At 34.9% G+C, this 24,140-nt stretch overlaps 2 protein-coding genes across 2 annotated transcripts in view; both read left to right on the forward strand.

Annotated features, from left to right (window-relative positions):
* Positions 1–10,323: 10,323 nt before the first annotated feature.
* On the forward strand, positions 10,324–13,398 carry LOC120085986. Its single transcript, XM_039042356.1, has 3 exons — positions 10,324–11,012; positions 12,607–12,724; positions 12,830–13,398. Exons 1-3 carry the CDS (start codon positions 10,498–10,500, stop codon positions 13,052–13,054), a joined length of 858 nt encoding a protein of 285 aa, XP_038898284.1. The 5' UTR covers positions 10,324–10,497; the 3' UTR covers positions 13,055–13,398.
* A 6,238-nt stretch (positions 13,399–19,636) lies between these two features.
* Positions 19,637–24,140, forward strand: part of LOC120086070 — a 5,265-nt gene continuing 761 nt past the window's right edge. Inside the window, exons 1-5 of the mRNA XM_039042500.1 lie at positions 19,637–20,656; positions 21,635–21,874; positions 22,610–22,699; positions 23,483–23,632; positions 23,761–23,885. Of these exons, the coding sequence (XP_038898428.1) occupies positions 20,096–20,656; positions 21,635–21,874; positions 22,610–22,699; positions 23,483–23,632; positions 23,761–23,885 (1,166 nt within the window). The 5' untranslated portion in view covers positions 19,637–20,095. The remainder of the gene's footprint in view (positions 20,657–21,634; positions 21,875–22,609; positions 22,700–23,482; positions 23,633–23,760; positions 23,886–24,140) is intronic.

The raw sequence follows: 24,140 nt of genomic DNA on the forward strand, positions 1-24,140 counted from the left end.
CCACTTGGACTAAAACTCTAGTGGATCAGTATATATAAATATATACAATGTTGAGTTTACATGGAAAGAATAAAATGTACAAATACAATAAACTAGGACATTACAATACCCATAAATTCTCCCACTTCACCTAGTGATACAAAACTCGTAGACCTAGTTCTACTAGGTGAGCTTCGAATACTTTAGCCGAGAGGGCCTTCGTAAATGGATCAGCTAAGTTGTCTTGGGAAGTAATCTGAGTGACAATGATGTCTTCTCTATGTACAATCTCCCTGATGAGATGGTACTTCCGTTCGATATGCTTCCCTTTTGATGGCTTCGTGGTTCCTTTGAATTTGCAACTGCTCTACTGTTGTCATAATAAAGAGTGACAAGTAAGTGCATATTAGGAACTACTTCCAGATCTGTTAAGAACTTTCTGAGCCATACTGTTTCTTTTACTGCTTCACTTGCAGCTACATACTCAGCTTCCATTGTGGAGTCTGCAATATAACTCTGCTTGATGCTTCTCCACACAACTGCTCCTCCGTTAAGTGTGAATACTGACCCCGAAGTTGCTTTCCTTGAATCAATATCGGTCTGAAAGTTAGAATCAGTGTATCCAGTAAGGATCAGATCCTTAGAACCATACACGAGCATATAACATCTCGTTATCCGAAGATACTTGAGAATATTTTTAATAGCAGTCCAATGGTCATGACCAGGATTGGACTGAAATTTGCTAACATTTCCTACGACATAGCATATATCAGGACGAATACACAACATTGCATACATCAAACTCCCAACTGCAAATGCATATGGAATTTGATTCATCTTCTTAACTTCTTGAGGTGTCTTAGGACTTTGTTCCTTAGACAAGTGAATTCCATGCCTGAAAGGTAAAGATCCTTTCTTGGAATTTTTCATTTTATACCTAGACAACATCTTGTCTATATAAGATGCTTGAGATAAAGCTAATGTTCTGTTCTTGCGATTTCGAACTATTTAGATTCCAAGAACATATTATGCTTTTTCCAAATCTTTCATTTGGAATTGTGAAGCCAACCATCTCTTAACGTCAGCTAGATATTCTACCTCATTTCCAATGAGTAGAATATCATCAACACACAACACCAGAAAAGCGACAATTTTGTTGACGATTTTCTTATAGACACAGGGTTCATCAATATTTTGTTCAAAGCCATAAGATTTAATCGCAGCGTCAAATCTCATATTCCAAGATCTAGAAGTTTGTTTTAATCCATAAATGGATCGATTAAGTTTGCAAACCTTTTGCTCTTGACCCTGCTGTATAAACCCTTCTGGTTGAGACATATAGATACTCTCTTCAAGATAGCCATTCAGAAAAGCTGTCTTGACATCCATTTGCCATATTTCATAATCATAAAAAGTGGCCATGGATAAGCGTATTCTAACAGACTTTATCATGGCAACTAGAGAGAAGGTTTCTTCAAAATCTAACCCTTTCTTTGTGTAAACCCTTTTGCCACTAGTCAAGCTTTGTATGTCTGTACCTTACCAGTTTCGTCTCATTTTCTCTTGTAGTTCCATTTGCAATGAATGGGTTTTAACCCTTCAGGTTGATCTACAAAATCCCAGACAGAATTGAAATACACAGATTCCATTTCAAGCTCTATGGCTTTAATGCATTAGCCTTTGTCCACATCGTTCATTGCTTGATTAAAAGACAATGGATCCTCTAAACTCATCTGGTATGATGACTTGAGTTTCAGTTAAACCCAAGTACCGGTTAGGCTGTTGCACAACCCTCCTACTACGACGAGGCATTCTCAACTCTTGAGAAGGATGTGAAGTATCAGTTTCATCAACAACTCTTTTTGACGGACCTGCTCGACCAACAACTCTTGTTGAAGGACCTGCTTGATCAACAACTCTTGTTGATGCATTTGTTGTTTCTCTGGACATATCTTCTATTACTAGCTTACTACGAGGTTGATGGTTCTTATATAATCTTCCTCTAGGAAGGTTGCATTTGTCGATACAAATATTTATCTTCCTGAGGATCATAAAAGAGACCACCTTTAATTTCTTTTGGGTAGCCTACAAATAGGCATACTTTTGAACAGTGTTCCAGTCTTTTAGGATTTTGCACCAATACATGTGTTGGACAACCCCAAATTCTGAAGTGATATAAATTTTCTTTACGCCCTTTCCAGGCTCGTAAGTTGTTTCAGAAACACTTTTCCAGGGAGACCATGTTCAAAATATACACCGCAGTCCCAATTGCGTGTCCCCAAAAAGAATTTGGTAACTGAGCATAACTCATCATGGAACGAACCATGTCCTACAAGGTTTTGTTTCTTTTTTCTACTACACCGTTTTGTTGATGTGTACTGGGGGTTGTTCAGACTGAATTCCATGTTCTATCAAATAGTTTTGGAATTCTATGTCCATATACTCATCACCTCGATCCAATCGAAGTATTTTAATCTTTTTACCTAACTGGTTCTCAACCTCAGCCTTAAACTCTTTGAACTTTTCAAAAGTTTCATACTTTTGGTGCATTAGGTAAATATGCCCATACCTGGAATAATTATCAATAAAACTGATGAAATATTCATACCCTCCTCTTGCTCTAACATTTAGAGGCACACAAAGGTCTGAGTGAATCAGCTCTAGGATTTCTTTGGCTCTAAGACCTTTTCCAGAAAAAAATCTTTTTGTCATTTTACCCTCAAGATAGAACTCACGTGGTGGTAATAAACTGTTTTCCAACTTGTTTAAAAGATCGTTTTTAACCAATCTCTCAATCTTGTTGAGATTTATGTGACCCAGTCTCAAGTGCCAAAGATAGGCATTTGGAGAAATCTTCCTCTTCTTATGAGTCCCAGTAGTTTTAAACATCTCTATGTTCAAAACAACTTTGACCTCAGTTGGTTTTAACATGTACAAATTATTTTCTAATTTTGCAGAGCAAATCTGTTTATTTCCCATATTGATGAACAATTCACCATTTTCGAAATAAACTTTATAATTTTGTTCTAGCAAACAGGAGACAGATATTAGATTCCTTTTCATAGAAGGAATATAAAATACATTTTTCAAATAAATGTACTTATCTCCTATAAATAACTTCATATCTCCCACTGCTTTGGCTGAAACAATCTCCTCGGTCCCTACCTTAAAGATTGTTTCACATTCTATCAACTATCTCCAGAAACTTGTTTCCTATGAGATAGTAAATACATGATTAGCGGCACCTAAATCAATTATCCAGATTTTATCGTTTTCTACTAAACATGCATTGATAACAAGTAAATCATATTTATCTTATTGTTCGAATTCAGCATTCTTATCTACATAATCCATAATTTCAGATGAGTTGGGAGATAGAAGACAATCCTCTAAAACTCTGTTGGTATAATCAACCACTAGTAATTTGTTTGTCGATTTGATTTACGGTTATGTACATCGGAAGTGAGTATACTAGAATTCGACATGCTGATAAAATTCAAACAAATTCTAATTAGTAAGTTGTAACTAAATCCAAAATCAAGTTTTAGCAAAAAGTAATAATGTACCCATAACCATCATTTATTTGCAACGATATTTTAATGAGTCAGAATATGTGCTACCAAGGGGCAGTCAGATACTCCTTCACTAAAACAAACAATTTTGACCAAACACTATCTTTGCAATAACTCTTATTCCTATAGTCGTTTAGTTATCGTTTTCGGTCAAGATCTTTACTAACAACTTAGTAATTCTTGTAAGTGTGACCTGCCATTTTCAGATCCTATAGGATAGTAGAAGACAACATCCAAGACGGAACAATAAGACCTTATTCATTTTACTGAAGCTTGGGTTGTTCCAAATCCTATGTTACAACTCTCCGAGGGGATAGCCGTCGCTAAACGATTAGCAAAGGGCTACCAAAAGTAAACCACCAGGCACAACATAGGAATCTCACGGTTTAGACTAATAGAAGATACCGTAGGATATATTGATACATATCCTTCACCCACTTACTATAAACTACTTCCTCCATTTACCTTGATATTGACTCATACAAAACACTTTCTGAATGGAGGCCACTTCCAAGGTAACACAAAGCATCAAATGAATCTCACGGCATGAACTATGAGGAGACGTGGTAGTTGAAATCTATATATCGAATAATAGACTTATGTTTGAACAACTTCCCCTAATTCACCGAAATCTAGATTTAAGCTAAAAAATACTTTCCGAATGGAGGTCACTTCCAGGGTGACACGAAGTACCGCTTAAATCTGGACTAAGAGACGTGAGAGCTAAATATAACGTATCATATATGTCATTAATCTCCCACTGAAGTTTTCTAATAACTCTCTCATATAGAAGTTATTAAACTGCCACTGAAGTGTTCTATTTGGGTAGATTTATACTTAGGTTCTTTTCGGCTAATAAAACAACTCTAAGTCTATGTGGTTTATCCAAGTATAACTTTTATAATTGGATTTTAGCCTACGATGTCTAGGTGATAAACTATTTTATTACCTCACATAACTCACGTATGCTTATAAAATCAGTTATCAACGCTCAATTAGTTCGATCATCTCATGCATAAACAATTAAATACTAGCTGTTATGATTTTTGCTTTGGCATAAACAAGCAAACAGATAGCTAACTATTACAAACAACTTCATAACCATCTTTGAACCACTCGAACCGCTCCAAACCAAACCCAAAACAACTTGAACCGGGCTGGATGAGTCTGAACTGGACCAACCAAAACCATTTGAGGCTGAACCAGATTGAACTTTGAGAAAACCAGTCAAACCGCTTTTGGTCCAACCTCAATGTGTTACTAAGGCTGATTGTGTAACACCTGGAGGTTATCGTCTAGTGTCATCATCTTGGGTTGAGAGGAAGTACACAATCGCATAGTGTTTGTTGAAAACTAAACGATCGTTTAGCTTTATCGCATAGGACTAAACGATCACTTAGTTCCATCGCAGTGCAATCACTTAACTCCATTGCATAGTACTAAGCAATCTCTTAACACCATCGCCCAACGCATTCAAGTCATCGTTTAGTAACCGCCACAGCTAAATGATCGCTTAACTCCATCGTATAGAATATCATCGCGTCGCATAGTATTTATCTACATGATCGCTTAGTGCTATCGTGTAACACTCCATTGCATTGCTTAGTGTGCATCATTGCTAAATGATCGTATAGTGCCATCGTTTAGCAAACTCAATGTATTGTTTATTTCCCATGATAAATCTAAACGATCGCGTAATGCTATCATATAGCAAATGAACGCATCGCTTAGCTCCCGTAGGTACACGATCGTTTAGCGTTCAATATCACAACAACCAGCGCATATTACTAAACGATCGTCTAGCTTTTCTTCTCATCGTGTAATGTCTGGAGCTAAACGATCATTTAGCAACTGGACCTCAACAACAAATTTGAGCAGAAGCTGAAAAAACTAGAACAGCAGCTCGACCTCCTTCGCTTGTTTCTTCAATTACATCTTAATTTCAACTCTAATGACTCTAAATAAATTATAGACTCATGGTAACACATAAATGCTCATTAAACAAGAGCTAATTAAAAATTTAATTGAGAAATTTAATAGAATTAAGATGCCAACACTCAGAAAACCATAGCGGTGCATTTGTTTCATATATCTCATGAAAAAACACCCACCTTGCCAAAATTAGACCGAATTAAAAGCTTAAAAGATTCTCTTATACCAATTGAAAGAGTTAAATAACATGCAGCGAAAGTATCAAGGATCCATAAGCATTCAAATTCACTAATTTTGGCAAAAACTAAAGCATGCTCTTCTAAAAAGTGAGTTTTCAGATCTTACCTTTGATGAACTCTCTAAGAAAACGTGTGTACAACCGTAGTCTTCATTTGATATCACCGTGCACCACCTCAAAGCCTTCCCTAATATCCTCTTGGAGCTTTAGGCAGAGTTGTGGGACTCAAGAACAGCTTGAAGATGTGAAGAACCAAAAAGAGCTCACAGCAGCTGATAAGAAGAAGACAGTATCTTCTCATAGAAATTTTTCTCTAAAAAAATCTGCATACATCCTTCTCAAATGACTCCAAACTTCTTTATATATTATAGATGAACATGCAATGAAGTGGAGTGCATGGCTTACAACTCATGCTTGGAGAATCAATGAAGAGAGGATAATGGCCTTTGTGTGAGCATGAAGATGAAGGTAACGGAAAAAACTCATTTTCCATTTCGTGCAACATACAAAACGAATTTTTTTCCATTTTGGCAATATACAAAAAGAATTTTCATTTTTCTTTTAAAATATAAAATGATTTTAAAACCATTTTAACTGAAAATTGGTTTTCTTAAATTAATTTAATATAAAATATTAAATTAATTTTTGTACAATAATCATCTTCATATATTTAAATCATATTTAAATACATATTCTCTTGTTCCATTTAATTTGAACGTTTCAAATTAATTTATCAAGTTACCCTAAAGCTTATCCATTAACGAACTAGTAGGGGGGACCTCGCGGACCTACAGATCATGGGCTCCAACGATTCGAGATTAATCTGCTAAACTCATTAGTCTGATCTAATCCCCATTCGTTAACTAAATGGACACTCCACTATAGCCTATAGTTGAACTCTCCTCACTGTAGATATATTATGTTCACATGATTTAACCATAATCAGCAAGTCAACCCTCCACAGGTTGTTCGTAATAATGGTTGGGTCAAATATCTATTTTGCCCTCGAGATTACGTCTTATTCCTCAAATCCCTATTGATCCTCTAATGAACAACTGGTTTGTGATCCAATCACTAAACCAAACTCTCTCAGCCCAGTGAGAGGGTGAGACCCCTTGTTCAAGACTTGGATTTACTTGAGAGAATAACCTTTCTCCTATCCCTAAATCAGATAGGCGTGAACTCCGTCTTGCACACTATGTCCCCAGCTATCTATCCGGTCTTGCCCCTGAAATGGGAGTCTTATTGAGCCAGTGCTGTTAAGCCAACCATCAACTATGCAAATCTAAGGACAATCTCGAATAAACAGGAGTTTATAGGTAGTTTAGGATTAAGATCGAGTTACCTAGGTCACTTAGGTGAAATAGTCAGTCTTAAACAGTAAACAACATTATAAAGTAAGAGTGACCTATTTCTTGGTCCTGATCATATGCAAACTCATTTCATAGGACGTCTCCACTCCTCATGTTGTAAAATGTACGAATTAGGATCACATCGTATGTAGCACTTTACAACTCTTTATAACAAATATAGAGTAGGCCGCGTCTAATGGTGTTACCAGAATAAGGTACCCCACCTCATTTATGTACCATAGATCATTTTGACTATTTACTCAAACCCGATCAACTCTTATGACTCTACATAAAGTTCAAGTACTCATATATTAACCATGAGTCTTAGTTTATTGGATTTAGACTTTCGTACAATTTATGAAATCAATAACAAGTATATTGATCATAGAAGATGTTTATTATTTTATAATCTGCGAGTTTTTAGGACATAAAACCCAACAATACCAAGTAAACCCGACTGATTGTCATACATTCATCGTGAAAGACGACCACTAGGATGGTGTTGTCAACTAAAATACCCATAAGTGCACATGTAAACAGTTCGACTACTTAGAGATTCCATGCTCACATGCAATAGTTGCTGCAAGGTCAAGAAATATTAATCCCTACACACTTTGCAATCAATTTTATAGCATTTTAATCCTGACATACACAGAACTAATATTCCGAGTTGAACATTCTTTTTAGTGGAGGAAACCACCGAGCTATGTAGAACACATTTTCCTACCACAAAAAATTACAACTAGTGTTAGTAGGCCACGTGTCAATCGAATTCTATCCGCTGGAGAACACCGTCCAACTCAAAAGTGCACTAGGTATAGAAATTTAGGACACAATCGGGCAACATGCAACAGACCATTATCAAGTAATCTAAGTAGTGACCAACGGAGATAGAGGTAATGTCCATACTCTATTTGATTTGGATTATGCTTTTTTTCATTATGATCAATAAATTTGAATTTTGAGCTTTTTGTTTTTTATCGGGTTAAGGAAATGCATTATTCGTCAAGCTGAGAGATTCACCATTGCCGCAATGTCACGGGTAATATCATCCGATTTTTGGATTTTATTCATTAGGTTGTAGGTTTGAAATTGGGTTAGACTTCAGAAAGGCAATCAGGCCAATCTAATATACAATTTCTTTGTTGCGTTATTATGATAGTATCAGTTTGGGCCTTGAATAAGGCATCGGGCTGGAGATAACATCCGGAGCGCAAGTTCATTGAAAAGGCTGAAAGTGCGCTCTGACATAAGTAAAAGGTTATAATTCATAATATCGTGAGGGGTGGATTATAAAACATAAAGACGCTCGGTAGAAGGACATCTGTACAAAAAAAAAAAAAAAAAAAACTCTTAATTTATATCTAATGGATTAGTCCAATTTAAGATAATATTAACTTTGTATTAGAAAATTTTTAGCCACAATATTAAAAGTTTAATGACTTATTTGACAATTTTGGTAAAATTATAAAAAGGATATATATATAGCTCTTGAACTTTGATTTTTGTTGCCAAAGTACCATTATTCTTTCGAAAGTTACAATATTACCCTTACTTCAAAACTACCATTGAAACAATGTGACAATCCAAAATTGTTTTGTTCTTAGTCATCACCACATCGTTTCAAGTTCAAATCTTCATCTAAAATTCGATCAAAACGTATATGGATAGAATTTATAAGAGGCTCTCGAAAAATCAGCAATTTCTGTTGGGCTTTTTAAATTCCGTGGGGAGCGTAGAGGTTTCTATTGTATCAATCTACCCTTGTTTAATTCCCGTTGACCTGTCTAAAACTACCTATCGGCGGTAGGGGTCGAGTTATTGAAAAGAAGAAATATAATATGAAAAGAGAATCAGATTTCCCGTTCTTCCATCAAATATTCTGCTTTTTTCCGGATGATCCAACTACTCGCTACAACGATCTATTAGATCGTGTACTTATCCAAAATTGTTTTGTTCTTAGTCATCACCACATCGTTTCAAGTTCAAATCTTCATCTAAAATTCTAAAGTATTTCTACTCTAAGGTAATTTTGCAACACTTATAAAAGGTTAACGGTGTTGGTGGTATTTCAATTTTTGAAAAATAGAGGCATTTGATAAACAAAGAGTAAAGTTAATGGACATTTTTTATATATAATTTGTCCTATTTTTAAAAGTCTAGATAGTTATTAAATTTGCAACTGAAGGTTCAAGAACCTACCAGATGATTTTTTAATATTTGGAAAACAATTGAACACAAAAACACATATAGGCTAATCTCTGTTACTCAACTAAGTATAGCTCATAACAAATCCTAACTTTCTTTTGTTTTATTAAAGGTCACACATTAGAACAAAAAAAAAAAAAGAGATGCACGAGTTCCTTTTTTAGTAGTACAAGCTCGTACTCAACAATTATACCTCCTTATCCTGTACAATTAGAAAAATTTGAATCCCACATAATTGACCGAAACAATGATCCATCAATGAATTCTACTAATATGTCGAAATATTTGGATACAACCAGATAAGCTACAATATAGGGTCTCATATTTTAATAACTTAATGGATATAAGATTATCAATCCCCTCATTCAAAACAAACAAATATCCTCCACACTATGTGACTCAATAATAATTATTGCAGGATGGTTTAATGATGTAAGTTAAATTCATTCAAATCCCTTCAAGATGGCACCTATGAGGAAAAACTTTTAAATTACGAATCTTGATGTTCCTCATACCAATATTAGAATATTTTCAACTCTATAATTTGAACCAAGTTCCGTAAACCAAGCATAATGATCCATCGCATCTTGGTTATTCCTGTCACAAAATAAAGAACAATATGTATTGATGATTGCCCAAGGTAAGTCCCAAAGTCCACGGGCAAGCTCAAACCCAAGAGATACCAAGAAAGGGCATAGGGGAAGAGAAATATTAGTGCTTCGAGGTTTGAGTCAACCGGTTGAGCTGGTAAATATATACAAATCGAAAAATGAACAAGTCGAGATCGGACTGACACCCTAGAACATTGATCACCAGAAACATTACTGATACCATTACACGAAATGGTAGATGTATATCAAAGAATTGACTTATAAATAGTCCCACTCAACCACCTAAAAGAAGAAGGTAAGTAATCAACACATCGGTATGCAGATTTCATATGCAGATCAGCTCGGAGGATATTGAAATCAGGCCCAATGGAAGCTGGATGGAGGTTGCACCTGCAATGAAGTCCAGTAGGAACGAGATCCGACACCAACAATATTAAAACGGAAAAAATCAAATGATTCCAAAAATCCATAGATGATCAACATTTCTCTCGTTGCAAATTGATTTGCCTCGATAAATATGTTTTTACCACCTAGGCTATAAAACGCGCCCTCGATGCTTCAATTTCAATGGCATAAAGCCCAAAACCCTCGACTTCTACTCGTCTATGTCTCGTTTCAGACCTCTTCACTCTCGAATCGATTCCCTTTTCAATCTTCGAAACCGCCTCTTCAGTTCACAGTCCACAAATTCCCACCAATTTCACCTTCTTCCTTCTACTTCTCCGACTCCCTCCCTGAAAATCGAAGAGAGGATCGGACCAGAAATTATCCCCGGTAAGAAGAATACACCTCCGGAGTTTCTGTGTAGCGAAGCCGCGAATTCGAACGGAAGTGTGCAATCTCGCAAGGGGGAAAGTAGGAATGAAGACATTGTGCTGAAAGGGAAAGTGGGTTCGAAAGGAAGCGAGAAATTGACGAGGAAGGATGCTTTGCTCCGTAAAGAGCTTTCTCCGGACATGGAGATGTTTGTGAGACATTTGTACAGGGAAGGGTATTTTAATTATGCTAATTTCTTGCCTGATAACAAACTGGTTCTTAGTAACTTTGAGTGTCGTCATGGACGGGATTTTATCAAGTCTGCAGCTCAGCGGTTTGGCAGAGACAATCAAGAAATTGCAAAGTTAGAATATTGGTATCTCTGTTATGTTTTTTTTGTGTAATTTTTTGAGAAATGGTGTGGGGAGCTTGTGTGTCTCATGAACTGGATGGCTTTAATCTTTTGCTACCTACGATTTCATTTATGAAGAATGAAGATCTAAGCAATATGGATATACTGTGAGTGGAAGAATAAACCATACCTCACGTAATTGGAGGCAAAAGTTTATTGTTATTTTGAATCAATCCCATGTTTTGGCTTCTGCATTAACATGGGGAAACTATCCTTAATTCTAGTTTTGATGTTTTTCAAAACGTGCTCTATGCTTCTTGTGGCAATTAAGACAAAGAAGAAATTGAGGTCATTGGGGGGGTTAGATTACTCCAACTACATTTAGTATCATAAATGTAAAAATGATAGTATGAATCATTTTTAGATACATTAGTTTTTTGGGTAGGATTTTTAGATGCAGTAGTTTGATATTTATGAGTATGAAAGCTATGAAAAAATACTTCTAGTTCACTTTAAAAAATTCTTACAAACCATCTTTTTCTCGTTTAGGAAGGGGTGTCCACCAAGGGTATATGAGAGGAGGAGAATAGGATCTTCCGGAAGGAGAACTTGCTAATTAAACAGCTGGATTTATGAGATTAGAATTTTATAAGAGCCTTTTGTTGGAATTTATGGCAATAAAGGAATAGAAGAACGTTCCAAAATAAAGAAATCCCCCTCTTTAGATTTTTTTATGCTATTGTTAATACGGTTGTGACCTGGTGTAAATATTTCCCTTGTTTCACCACTATAGCTTTACCATGTTTCTTTCCAATTGTAACTCCTTTTTGAGGGTCTGCCCTTCTATTGTAATTTCATACCATCAATGAAATTATCTCATTTTTTTTAATATTTCTTGTTCACTATAGAAAGGACCATGGTTAAAGTCGAAAGTTTGATTTTCATATTCAAATACTGGAATATCTGTTGGTAGTACCATTCCATAACAAATGTTTTTTTTTTTGTTGGGTTGGTTGGTTTACAGAGGTTGGTTGGTTCAATTGGTTCATCTTTCAAAAGTTATTGTACTTTTTGTGTCTTTGGAGTCGGTTCAATGTTGATATTCAATTACCATGCTAACATAACTCAGTGTAGCAATTACTATCTCAAAAAATTAAGCGTCTGATCCCCCACCCCTGCCATCGTTGAACTCAAAAAGATATCCATCTACCAACCTATATAGTTTAATTAGTTTTGGCATTAGTAACCTTGACTATAGAGATATCCATCCAAGACATAATTGACCTGAACCGACTTATCTTGGTCTGCAATCTACACTTCCCCTAGCTGATGTCTGTGCTTGTCATTGTCTACCTGTTGCTTGATAATTGCTTGAATCTTTATGGTACTGATAATTTTAAGATTGTACAAGACATTGACGGTGTCAGATTATTCAGTGTAGAGTACTTAAAAGTGTAATATTCCTAATAACTAATAAGTTACAAAATCTAACATTCTGATTTTGAAGGAAATAATTTTTTCTATTGCGGTTCTGGCAGTTGTGTTTCATCATGAAGACATTCCCTTATTGTGTAACGTCTTGAATTCTGAGTCTTGGGATTTTCAGATGGTTGTCTGGCAGTGACTTGAGAAAGGTTGCCTTCTTTGGATGCCCATCCACTGCAAGAGAAGATGTTTTTGCGGCTAAAAGACTGCGGAAATTTTTTAGAATCCAAGAAGATACAGTAAGCAAAAGCTCAGTAAATATTACCTTCCTCCTTCCATTACCATTTAATATTTAGTAAAATTCTTTGGCTTTGTTTTCTTCTTCCTCTTCAAATTATCCGCAGGTCTGTCACAAATGCATCTTGAGACAATCGTGCAAGTATGTGAATCAAGGTGTTTGGAATGGGGACACCAAGAATTTGAATTTAGCAGCCGTTTTGCAGGTAATAACTCAATACGCCTTGGAAGCTATACCGAAACAACTTATAATACCTGAAGATATGAAGGCTTCTCTGAGCCGATTGCTGAAAGAGATACTGAAACTGAGCCCAACCGTGTCGAGGAACTAGTTTTCATTGGCAACAGTACAAGTTCTTCAGCAGAAGCAAAAATTCTTCCTTCCCCAGATTATCCAGGAAAATCTGGTTTGCTCTAACTTGTGGTGTTGAACTATCTGCACATCCAGCTTGTTCATAACTGAAAGGGGAGTTTGTGAGCAGTAAAGTTAAGGCTGTTTCTTTGATTGATAATTGATATTCATGATTTTGAGTGCCTCATCTTGCTGACATGGATAATTGGATATAGAAACTGAGAATTCAGGTTCGATTATTATGTGCCTAAACAGTTGGGTCTTGGATTCTTACAATCTTCTCACATTTTTGGAAAATTATTGGTTAAAATACTTATTTATGTACCTTCGAGTGTTTGATTTTAGTTCCAATCATAGTATTAAATTTCTGTCGAAATGTTGATATTTCCATCAATATTTCTGCATTTTCATAGGTTTGATATCGACATGAAGGGTGAATCGATATTTTCATTATATTGTATAATATAGATAATAGATCTGTTAACTTGTTTAAAAATCATAAAAAGATTGTTTACTCATTTAAATTTAGTTTTTGAATTTTTTTTGTTTTTATATTTTTTCCCCAAAAATCCGTTGAAGTTGTAATTTTATCGATTGTCAAAATTTTTGTATAAATTAAGGCATCGATATTTTTGTTGACATCAATATTTCAAACAATGGTTTCAATACCATTAGATTAATTTATTGTTGATAAAAAGGAAAAAAAACACACACACAGAGTTAGCTTCTATTAGCATTCTCATTAAGAGTTGTGAAAATATATTCTCATTGTGTTTTCTATCATGAAGATTATTAGGTTATAAAAGACATTGGATCCTTAAATTTTAATGAAAATAACAATTTAATCTTTGAACTTTGGTTGGTAACGATTTAGTCTATGATTTTCAATTTTGTGACAATTTAGTTATCGAACTTTAGTATGTAACAATTTAGTTCTTATACTTTCAAATTTGTAACAATTTAGTTCTTGATGTAAAAAGAATCAAAATTAGATATTAGTGTTTATTATTTTATGATCTGGACTTTGTATTTTATAAAAAATATTGAGTGTTTAATGAGTTTATTGATTTATTTATGCAAGAAATCTCATTAAATCTTAACACTAAGTTCTATAGTAGGGACTAAATTGTTACAAATTTTAAAGTATAAGGTCTAAATTGTTACAAAATTGAGAATACATGGACTAAATTGTTATAAAATAGAAAGTACAATGGCTAAATTGTTACAAACCAAAGTTCTGAACTAAATTGTCACTTCTATAAAAGTTTGAGAACTAAAAATGATTTTTAACCAAATTATTATTATTATTTAATTAATTTTGAAGGATCCAAAGTAAGATTTATTTTAAGTACACGGACTAAAATTAAACAATAGAAAGTATGAGGATTAAAATATAATGGAAACAAAAGTACATGAACCAAAATTATTTGAACAGGCCATCATATTGTGAATTACAATTTTGTACTATTGAGTGTATGAGAGGAGAACTACTTAAGCACTTCAAATTAGAATTTAATGGTTATTGGGAAGTAAAAAATTAAGTTCAAGAATAATGTAGTTTTTGAAGATAATGATAAAAAAATGGATATCTGGGAAAAAGTTTTAAAAAATAAAATGGTTGAAGAAATAAATTTTAGAAATAAGGTTAAAGAACAAACTATTAATAAAAATAGGATTGGTTTGATTTTAAAGAAAATCGTGTATCCGAGACATGATTATCATTAAACCAACAGGTTGATTTAAGAGCAATGACTTATAGTCATACCCATTTTTTCAAAATTTAAGATACACTACACTTAAATATATGAGAACATAGTTTATTAGAAGGTTGAGGTATGATATTATACTTTGTGGTAGATGACTACCATTTTTCATAAAGATATAATAGACCATGGACATATGACTTTTGTTAATGGTTGTAGTAGTGTTCGCAAATGAAAATTCGTGTCGTCGTAACTATTGTTATATTTGAAAAGTGACTTCTGCACTAGTGACGTCTATTTTTCTACAAAGAATCTCTATTTAGACCAAAACAAGGAAAATGAATGGGATAAAAAAATTCTCACGACTTAAACGAGAATGGGGATAGAGAATGCATTCTTCGTTCCATTCTCATTCTTCATATATATATAAAGGATGTAAGGATATTAAATAACTTCATTTGACATTTTGTTTTTGTTTTTTGTTTTTTTTTTGTTTAAGAGGCTTCGAATATTTCCAAGATGCAATGAAACCTAGAAAGCATTCTCTCTACCAATGTTCAAAATACCATTGTTGAGTCTGATTGCTAAGATGTTGTTCATGTTGGGATTGGTGTCCTAATTCTCCCGGAGTCTCGCTATTTGTAATTATACACATTGTTTATGAATAAAATAATTGTTATTTCATTCTGGCATTTACTCATATCCAATAAACAAAGCTTCATGTTTATCTTATGTAAACTTAAGCATGTATATGAGATATACAAGTGGACCATGCTTTTAATGATAACCTAAATAGGTCTGTAGTATAAGGATTAATGTGGGATACCTGATCCTGGTGACACTACGGATATGGCCCGCTTTGTAGAGTTTTACAAGTGTTGTAAACTACTACAGATGGTAGATCATGACCATTCATGTGGAGACATGCGAGCGGAGGTGTCCTATACAAAGAGTTTGTATAAGATCGGACCACGAGATGACTAGACTCTGTATATAACGCCGTTGATACTAAAGACTTACATCTCACTTAAACGACCATAGGTGACACGACCTCAATCCTGAGTGTTTTGGGAGCTCCTGCCTTTGAGGGCAGTCTTTCGATTAGAATGGGTGAGAGTGGCCAGATTGCCAACTCAACATGCCTATCTTTTTTGGGAATTTGTCTGATTTGGGAGCTGGGAACTCAATACACAAGATGGAATTCACTTTTTCCCTAAAGCAGAGGTAAGTAGATAGATTGCTTCCTTAAGGACTAATTCCGGGGCTTGAACATATGATCAATATGGTGTATGAGATACATCTATTGGAGGGTTAATAGTCTCATGGAATATAAAAGAGCTATGGTTTATATATTTCATGAGATGAAATATTAAAACTATAGGTTATAAATATATTATGGTAAGTTAGTTATCATTTATATTTATAATAATATTAATTATTGAATAATTATCTTTTTTTTCTCTAATAACCAATTGAGTGGGGTTATTGGTGGTTTCATGGTAACCGCGAGATAAAAGGAAAAATGTTTTTCTAATTTTAGTAGGATTTGTAAGATTTTCAAAAAATGTTGATTTGAGATTTTCAATCTCGGAAATTACTCACGGATTGGTTGTCAAGTAAATCAGATTTACTAAATGACAACTTGGAGTTAGCTAAACGATCGTGGAGTGTTCTTACACGATGGACACTCAGCTAGACGATGTGCTAAACGATCACATAATTTTTCCTAAACGATTGGGCATCGACCTATGCGATAGGTTGTTTCATCTCCCACTTGCTTAATCATTTACACGATTGTTCTTCCTCTAACCAAGTCCACACAGAGCCAACCCTCTGAATTTTCACAACGAGAATACCAAGGTAACCTTCTTGGTGGTGTCATACTCAACTCGACACAGTCGAGGTTCTGTGGAGGTCTTCGGGGTGTTCGTGACCTTGGCGATCGCTTTGTTCGAGTGCACGGTGCTCATGTAGTGTAGCGGTCGTGTTGGACGAACATTCGTGTATTACTGTGTTGCTGTGATCGAGTGTTCGTGATCAAGGAACTTGACGATGAGTTTACAAAGGTTTGTTGATTCTTTCCTTGATCTATAGTTAAGCATGCTATAATTTCTATTTTGTGCATAACCATATGTTTCCGTTTGTGATTGTAATTGTAATGTTCATGTATGATTGAAATTTGGAAAGATCCTTCCGCTGCTCATGGAAATCTTCGTGTCCGATTTATGTAAGTTCACCTTCTTAATGATAAGTCTTCAGACCTCTTAAAGGTCTTCTTTTTCATTGAGGAGGTTAAGTCCTTGGCACTTGAACTAGGATCTGTTCTTTTGGATTGTATGCCCTAAAACTCACAGTTTTGTAAAATTAAACATATTTTATTTGCAATAAAGACGTTATTGTGATTTATTCACTAAAACTGTTATTGAATATGTAAAATTACACTTGTAAAACCTAAACCCAATAAACTAATGAACCCCTGGCTATAGTATGAATGCTTGAACCTTATGTGGAGATATAAAGAAGGATCAAGTTTGAGTATATAACCAAAACGGTCTATAAGTATAAGGACAGGGTTGGATATCTTATCTTGGGGACACTATAGATGCGACCTGCTTTGTATTATATACAAACGATGTGATCCCGAAATCGTTCATGTAGAGATATGCGTGTGGAGACATCCTATGCAAAAGATGTTTGCATAAGACCGGACCACGAAATAGTCACTTTTCTTTATAATGACTGTTCATTGTTAAAACTGACTATTTCAATATGATGACCTAAGGTAACTTGATCTCAATCTTAAGCTAACTATGAATTTCTCTTTATTTGGGATTATTCTTTAATCTGCATGGGTGAGAGTGACTTAATAGCGCTATCCAATAAACCTCCCTTTTTAGGGGTAAAAATGAGTAGATAGTTGGAGACATAGTTTTACAAGATGAAATTTACTACTACTTGTTCTTATTCTCATGTGAAGTGTTGTCATAATATTCTGCGCATTCCCTTGCGAGAAGGGTGTTGTCATAATATTCTGGCTCACTCCCTTGTGATAAACGTCAGAAAAACATACTTCTTATTTTTTTTTCTTTCTCCATACATGGAGTAGTTTGTTTTATTATCGTCTCTTCATGTAATTCTGTAGGTGGTTGTGTTATTATTTTATAAAAAAAAAAGCTTTAATTTTTTTCGAAAGAGGATTTAACCATGTAAGTGAAGATCTATGAAGCATAGATACTTCATGTGAGGCAAAGAATCAGTATCAGATACGTATCAAATACCGATACTTTCAGATACTTTCCAGATACGTATCTGACATGCGATTTGATGTATTTATTTCTATGCATATTTTTTTTTAAAGAAGAAGGACAAATAACTCATCTAATCTTTCCTAATCTAAAACTAGGCAACTTATTTAAAGAGCTCACTACTCGAGTCCAAAACTAAAAGGGAGAGAAAAAAAAAAAAGAACCAAACCCTATACTATAATCATCTAATCTCCATCTTCACATTTGAGTTCCCACAAAGTTCACCAAAATATAAACCATTTGGATATCTTCAGCAATTCAATGGAGAAGTTATTCGTTTATCTTCATACTTCTCCCTCTATTCTTCTTCTTCTTCTTTGCAATATGAGTCACTTTTCTATTACATTTTATTAGCTATTGTACTTCAACATCTTAGATGTTGCTTTTTTTGTATTGTATTTCAGTGTTTGTATTCTATTTTGTGCTATTATTATTAACTTGTATGTTAAATTTATCTATATCCTAGATTTTTTTAAAGAAAAAAAAAATATAGCTTCAACGTATAGTATCATTGTTTTTTAGAAATATATATTAAAAAAATATATAAAAAAAATGATGCATCCTTAGACGTATCCGTATCTTAGTATTTTAGAAATTGACAAATCGTCGTATCCGATCGTATCCATATCTTGTAGCCGTATCTGTGTCTGTACTTCATAGGTGAAGATTCATACTAAAAAATCAACTACTTAATTGAAGGGCCGTTTGGATTGACCCGAGAAAAATGTTTTTTTTTTTAAAAAAATCATTTTTATTTAAACACTTTTAACAAAAGTTGATTAAGATACATTTGAAAAACTATTTTGAGTGGTTGCCAAACACTCAAAACTTCTTCCAAAATTACATATTTTTAAAATTAAACTCTTGAAAATATATTCTAAACATACCCAAAATCTTTTTTGCAACATAATTTAGTTTTTTCTGTAAAATATTAAAATTAGAATAATTTCTCGACAAATTTTGCACGGGGATTCCCTTCCCCAATCTCCATGAAACTAAATTGAAATTTTCATGGAGTTGAGAAATACAATGGGATAATGACTGTCTTCATCTCTCCCCCTAGGCATCTCTATTTTGAACTATGAATTTAAGAAATAATCTTTCGTTGTCAACATGAGCATAACTCAATTGATATATTAATTTATACTGTCAACCTCGAAGTTAAAGAATTGATTCTCCTCCTCTACGTATTGTGATGATTAATAATAACAATAATAATATTTCATTAGAAAGTATTAATTTGTGGATTGAATATTAATTAAATATGGGGAGAAAAAATACCAAATAGTCCATTTAATGACTAATCTCACATTAATTGTGGCACGTGTGAACCTAGCAAAGTTATGACATATAAAAGGATTAGACGAAGATTGGACCAAATTCCTCAATCCTCGTCCATACCAAAAACGATTGGCTGTGACAAAGTAAGCGTCCACGGCACGTGATTCTAACATTCCTTCACTAATAGAAGGAAAAGAAAGAAAAAAAAATCCAGACAGTGTTTAGAATTAGCCACAGTTTCAATGGCTGACGTACTGCTTTATAAATTATTATATTTAAACACATAAAGCCTTTTCAACCGCGTTGGCAAATTGGCGTTCAGAAGAACAAAAATCCCTTTCCCTTTCAAAATCCTCTCATCTTTACTTCAATCTCCTTTTTGTTTAGAACCTGAAAAATCAATTCTACTACTCGATTCAGTTCATCCATAACCTAATTCCCTGCTTAATTTGTTTCAGAATTGAATTCTGGCAACCGCCATTCTCCCGTGGAGTGGAGGTGTATCGATCTCCGGTTTTTCGTTTGTGCTTCTTTTGAATCTTATTTGCTGCTTGGAGTGGAGCTGGTGATGAAATATTTTTACTCGGTTTTGCAATTCTGTTTGTGCCCTAACTAAACTGCTTCTTGTTGTTGTTGTTGTTGTTGTTGTTGTATACTCCTTGTGTTGTTATTTTATTGTATGAAGAGGTTTTGGGTGTGAGATAAAGGTAGAAGGTTTGGATTCTTTAACTAATGTCCGTGGAAAGATCATTTGAAGCGTGGGAGGAGGTGCAGAGGCATGGTCAGGATTTGGCGGATCGTCTTGCTCAGGGTTTCACGGGATTGATTCATTCTCATATAGCGCCGCCTTCTTTTTCTTGGCCCAATCCTCCTAACTCTAAGCTTTTTGATCTTGAATTTCCGGGTCAAAGTTTTGGTATCAAGGATTATGGGTTGACTGCTCATAATTCTGGAATTAATGGGGTTACATCGATTTTTGATATTGGTAATAGGATTGGGCAAGCTGGGGCCGATTTTGGTGCTTGTTTGAATGGAATGGTACAACAGTTTTTTAGACAGCTCCCTGTGCCGTTTCGGCAAGAGGAGAATGTGATAGCATCGATTAGGATGGATCTGGATAAGAGTTGGCAGAGGGATGATATGGGAATCGCTGTTCAAGGGAATCTTGGAACATTAACGGAGTGCTTGCGTAACTCTGAACTTGCTGATAAGGATGGTGTTTCAGATGGGGCGGTTGATGACGAAGCTTCTGGTTTTGATTTGAGGGCTATAGGAAATCTCGGTAGGGCACAGGTATAGCACTGTGATCCATTTCACGGCAGATGATTAATTTTCTAATGACTGCCTTGAGGTGTTCTATTTTGACTAGCGCAGAAATGATTACTCTTTTTGTTAACTGGAGATCTGTTTAATGTTCTGATTGTGGTCTACATGTATAGCTTATCTCTCTTGGAACAAAAATCTGTCCAATAAAGTGATCAGGAGTTCCTTTGCCTGAATAGCTTCTTTAAATAGTTGTTAACATACTGCCATGATGCCATCAAGTGGCCTTCTCAGCCTCAAACTTAATGCATCTACGATCATATTCAAAACCACTACTTTTAAAGAGACAAATGATAATTATTATCATGGGGAAGAAGGGAGAAACTATATTTTGTTTTTAACCAGGAACTTGAGAATAACATAGAAAGGCAAATTTGAAATATAACAACTATATTGGCCATAGAGGAAACTATTGTGACTGGGTATTACTCATAAAAAAAAAAAGGCGAGGCATGTTGGAGGAATCATTTCCAAATAGTCAGCTGTTACTACCTGTCAATAATAGAACATATGGTTACCATACTGATGTGTCATGTCATGCGAGTGAAACAATCTTGTGGAAGACTACAAAAAGTTGATGCATTTTTTGTCTGTAATAGTTCTGTCAATCCTGGTACATCTTTGCGACTGCTCATTTTAGTTTAGGGAACTCCTGACCCTGCTTTCTTTGAATTTACATTGTCTTTCTGTTCTACCTATTCTACTGGATATTCTCTAGCAAATATTGTATTCAAATCATTGTCCTTTGAGTCGTCAGTAGTATTTTCTATCTCATCCTAGCCCTAGAATTCCATGGCATTTATTTGTTGTTTTTATTTTTATTTCCAGCTGGGGTCTTGGTGGTGTTAAATAAATCATAGTCATGTGGGTTGAGGATTTCTTTTTAAAGTACCCATTTGGTTTTTATTTCTTCTGTTTTTTTTAACCTTTATTATTCTTTGGGTGTAGGGCACGATTAATATTTCTTCAACATATGATAGTAGATCACGAGATGTGGAAAGTTCCTTAGTTGCTAGAGGAGATTTATGGAGAGTGGAGGCATCACATGGCAGAACCGCAACTGGAAATGACAATTCATCTTTATTTCTGCTGCAGCTTGGGCCAGTACTCTTTGTTCGCGACTCTACACTTCTTTTGCCTGTTCATTTATCAAAGCAACACTTGCTTTGGTACGGTTATGATAGGAAGGTAAAACCTACTTTATTTGGCTAGTGGCATCAAATTAAACCACGTAACAGATTTTGGGCATTGAAGTCACGTGAGAATTAATGTGCAGAAGTCTGATTTTGATTTCAATTAAACAAACATAAGAGTTTGGCTGTTGCTGCGAGGAGATATTAGGCTGTAGTAACCTTTCAAGAAGCCTCTATTACCTGCAGAGCAACCTTGTTTGTTGGAGGCCTCTTCAAGGAGGTCTCCACATTGCAACCAGCAGCTATTCTTTTTAGAAAAATATGTTGTCATTCTTTCATTGACTTTTAATGTCAATTTTATTGTGGACACCTCGACCTTTTCTTAAAGAGAATTCCAAAAGCATGTCTACCACCAATTTTCAGTTAAACTGCATTTTAAGGTAAATGGATGTTCAGAGTCTTGGATAGCTCTTTCCTGTTTGAAAATGTTTTATGCAGTTTTACGTTACATGATGCGAGTGTCGAACTTGAGTATCTCCTTGCATTATATGTAGAGATCTTTTATTACAGTCTAATTGAACCCTGCATAGTTAGAATGTACTATATATTTTAACTTGGCAACTGGGACCTCGAGACTTTTGACTTTCCTTGCCAATTGTTTATGCTTTTAGAGGAACTTATGATTTTTACTTCTTTCAAGTGCTCACAACGTAACATATATTGAACTACCATTTTCACATGAGCCCTACTTTATTCCAACTTCTAATGTTATTATTTCATGAATCATCAGAATGGAATGCATTCTCTATGTCCAGCAGTCTGGTCAAAGCATAGAAGGTGGCTGTTTATGTCAATGCTTTGTCTCAATCCCCCAGCTTGTGTAAGTTGATAAAACAGTTTAATTTCCTGAAGCTTATCGTATTACCAGAATAATTGTGGTGAATTTAGTTTGGTTTTAAATATGACATAAATGATAACTGTGTTGTAGGCAATGTTTTAAAAAGCCCTCTCGGGCACACGTAGGCTTAAGGCGCAAGTCTGGTGCCTCGTCTTTCCAAAGGCGAGGCTCACAAAATAAGGTGCACCTCAAGCGTGCGTCTTTTGTGAAGCCCCAAGGCTCAAAGCCTTGGGTCTTGAAGCTTTTTTATTATTTTAAAAAACAGTAATATTTAAGGGTTTTCATTCTTTATTAACTAAAAGAATCAAGTTTACCAAGTCTAAAATGTAAAATTTCTTGTGTTTTGGGTTTTTTTTTTTTTTTTTTTTTTTTTTTTTTTTTAATTAATTAATTAATTTATTTTTATATAGTGCGTCTCACAAAAAAAAACTCGCGCCTTTTTGTGTGCCTTGTACCTAGGCTTTAGAGGGCCGTTGCGTCTTAGTGCGCCTCGGGCATTTAAAAACACCGGTCGTAAGTCTATATATTCTCCCTTTTGAGGTCAGATGTTCAACTCTTTATAAAACCATATTTTCAATTGAGCGATAGCTTTCGTGGTGTTAAGTGCATTTGGTCTTATTTTTTGTTCAAGTTCCTTACTTAGAAGGAACCAAATTCTGCCAGGCTAGTGACAATTGTTTGAACATAAAGCTTAGAACCATTTCTTGTTTATCATATCCTTTGGATCAGTCTAGTAACATGACCTCTCCCCTCCCTCCCTCCCAGTCCTTTGTTGATTTACAGTTTCCCAACGGGCAGTTGACTTATGTGTCGGGTGAAGGTTTAACTACAACGGCATTTCTGCCCTTTTGTGGAGGCCTCCTTCAAGCTCAAGGTCAATGTCCAGGAGAAATGAAATTCAGCTTTTCATGCAAGGTTAGTTCTTTTCTTTTGAAAAAGAAGAAAAAATTGTTTCTCCTTTTCAAACTCAATGTCCAAAAGAACTTATGTGGACCTCAATGTTCCTGAGTTGGCACCTTGTTTGTGCTGGATGCTTTTCTTAGAATAAGTGGGGAACCCGAATAACACCGATAGTGCAACTGCCTGACAAATCATTTACTTTGGACCTTGCTCAATCATTGGCTTGGAAGAGATCAGGTCTTCTGGTGAAACCAACTCTCCAGTGCAGGTTAGTATACATGCTTATTCATCAAAGTTGAGTCGCCTGTATTGATCCGACAAACACAATAAATGCCAATTTGAACTTTGATGTTATCTATGGGCATTTATTGCAATCTAGGAAAATATCCTGGCTCTCGGAATGCTTTCAAGTTTCATATGCCAAGACTTCTCTCCTTATGTTTATCCCTTGAACATATATTCATACTAATTTTATTTTAATAATTCATATTAATTTTTCATTAGTTTTTTTTTTTTTTTTTGG

The sequence above is a fragment of the Benincasa hispida genome, chromosome 9 (genome assembly GCF_009727055.1).
Source record: "Benincasa hispida cultivar B227 chromosome 9, ASM972705v1, whole genome shotgun sequence".
NCBI classification, from domain to species: Eukaryota; Viridiplantae; Streptophyta; class Magnoliopsida; order Cucurbitales; family Cucurbitaceae; genus Benincasa; species Benincasa hispida.

Bases quoted from the DNA above. Each gene is read 5' to 3' on its own strand.
- LOC120085986 (XM_039042356.1), top strand. From the start codon at position 10,498: ATGTCTCGTTTCAGACCTCTTCACTCTCGAATCGATTCCCTTTTCAAT. The intron at 11,013-12,606 runs GTTAGAATATTG...TGGGATTTTCAG, and splicing joins GACAATCAAGAAATTGCAAA to ATGGTTGTCTGGCAGTGACT. The intron at 12,725-12,829 runs GTAAGCAAAAGC...AATTATCCGCAG, and splicing joins TTAGAATCCAAGAAGATACA to GTCTGTCACAAATGCATCTT.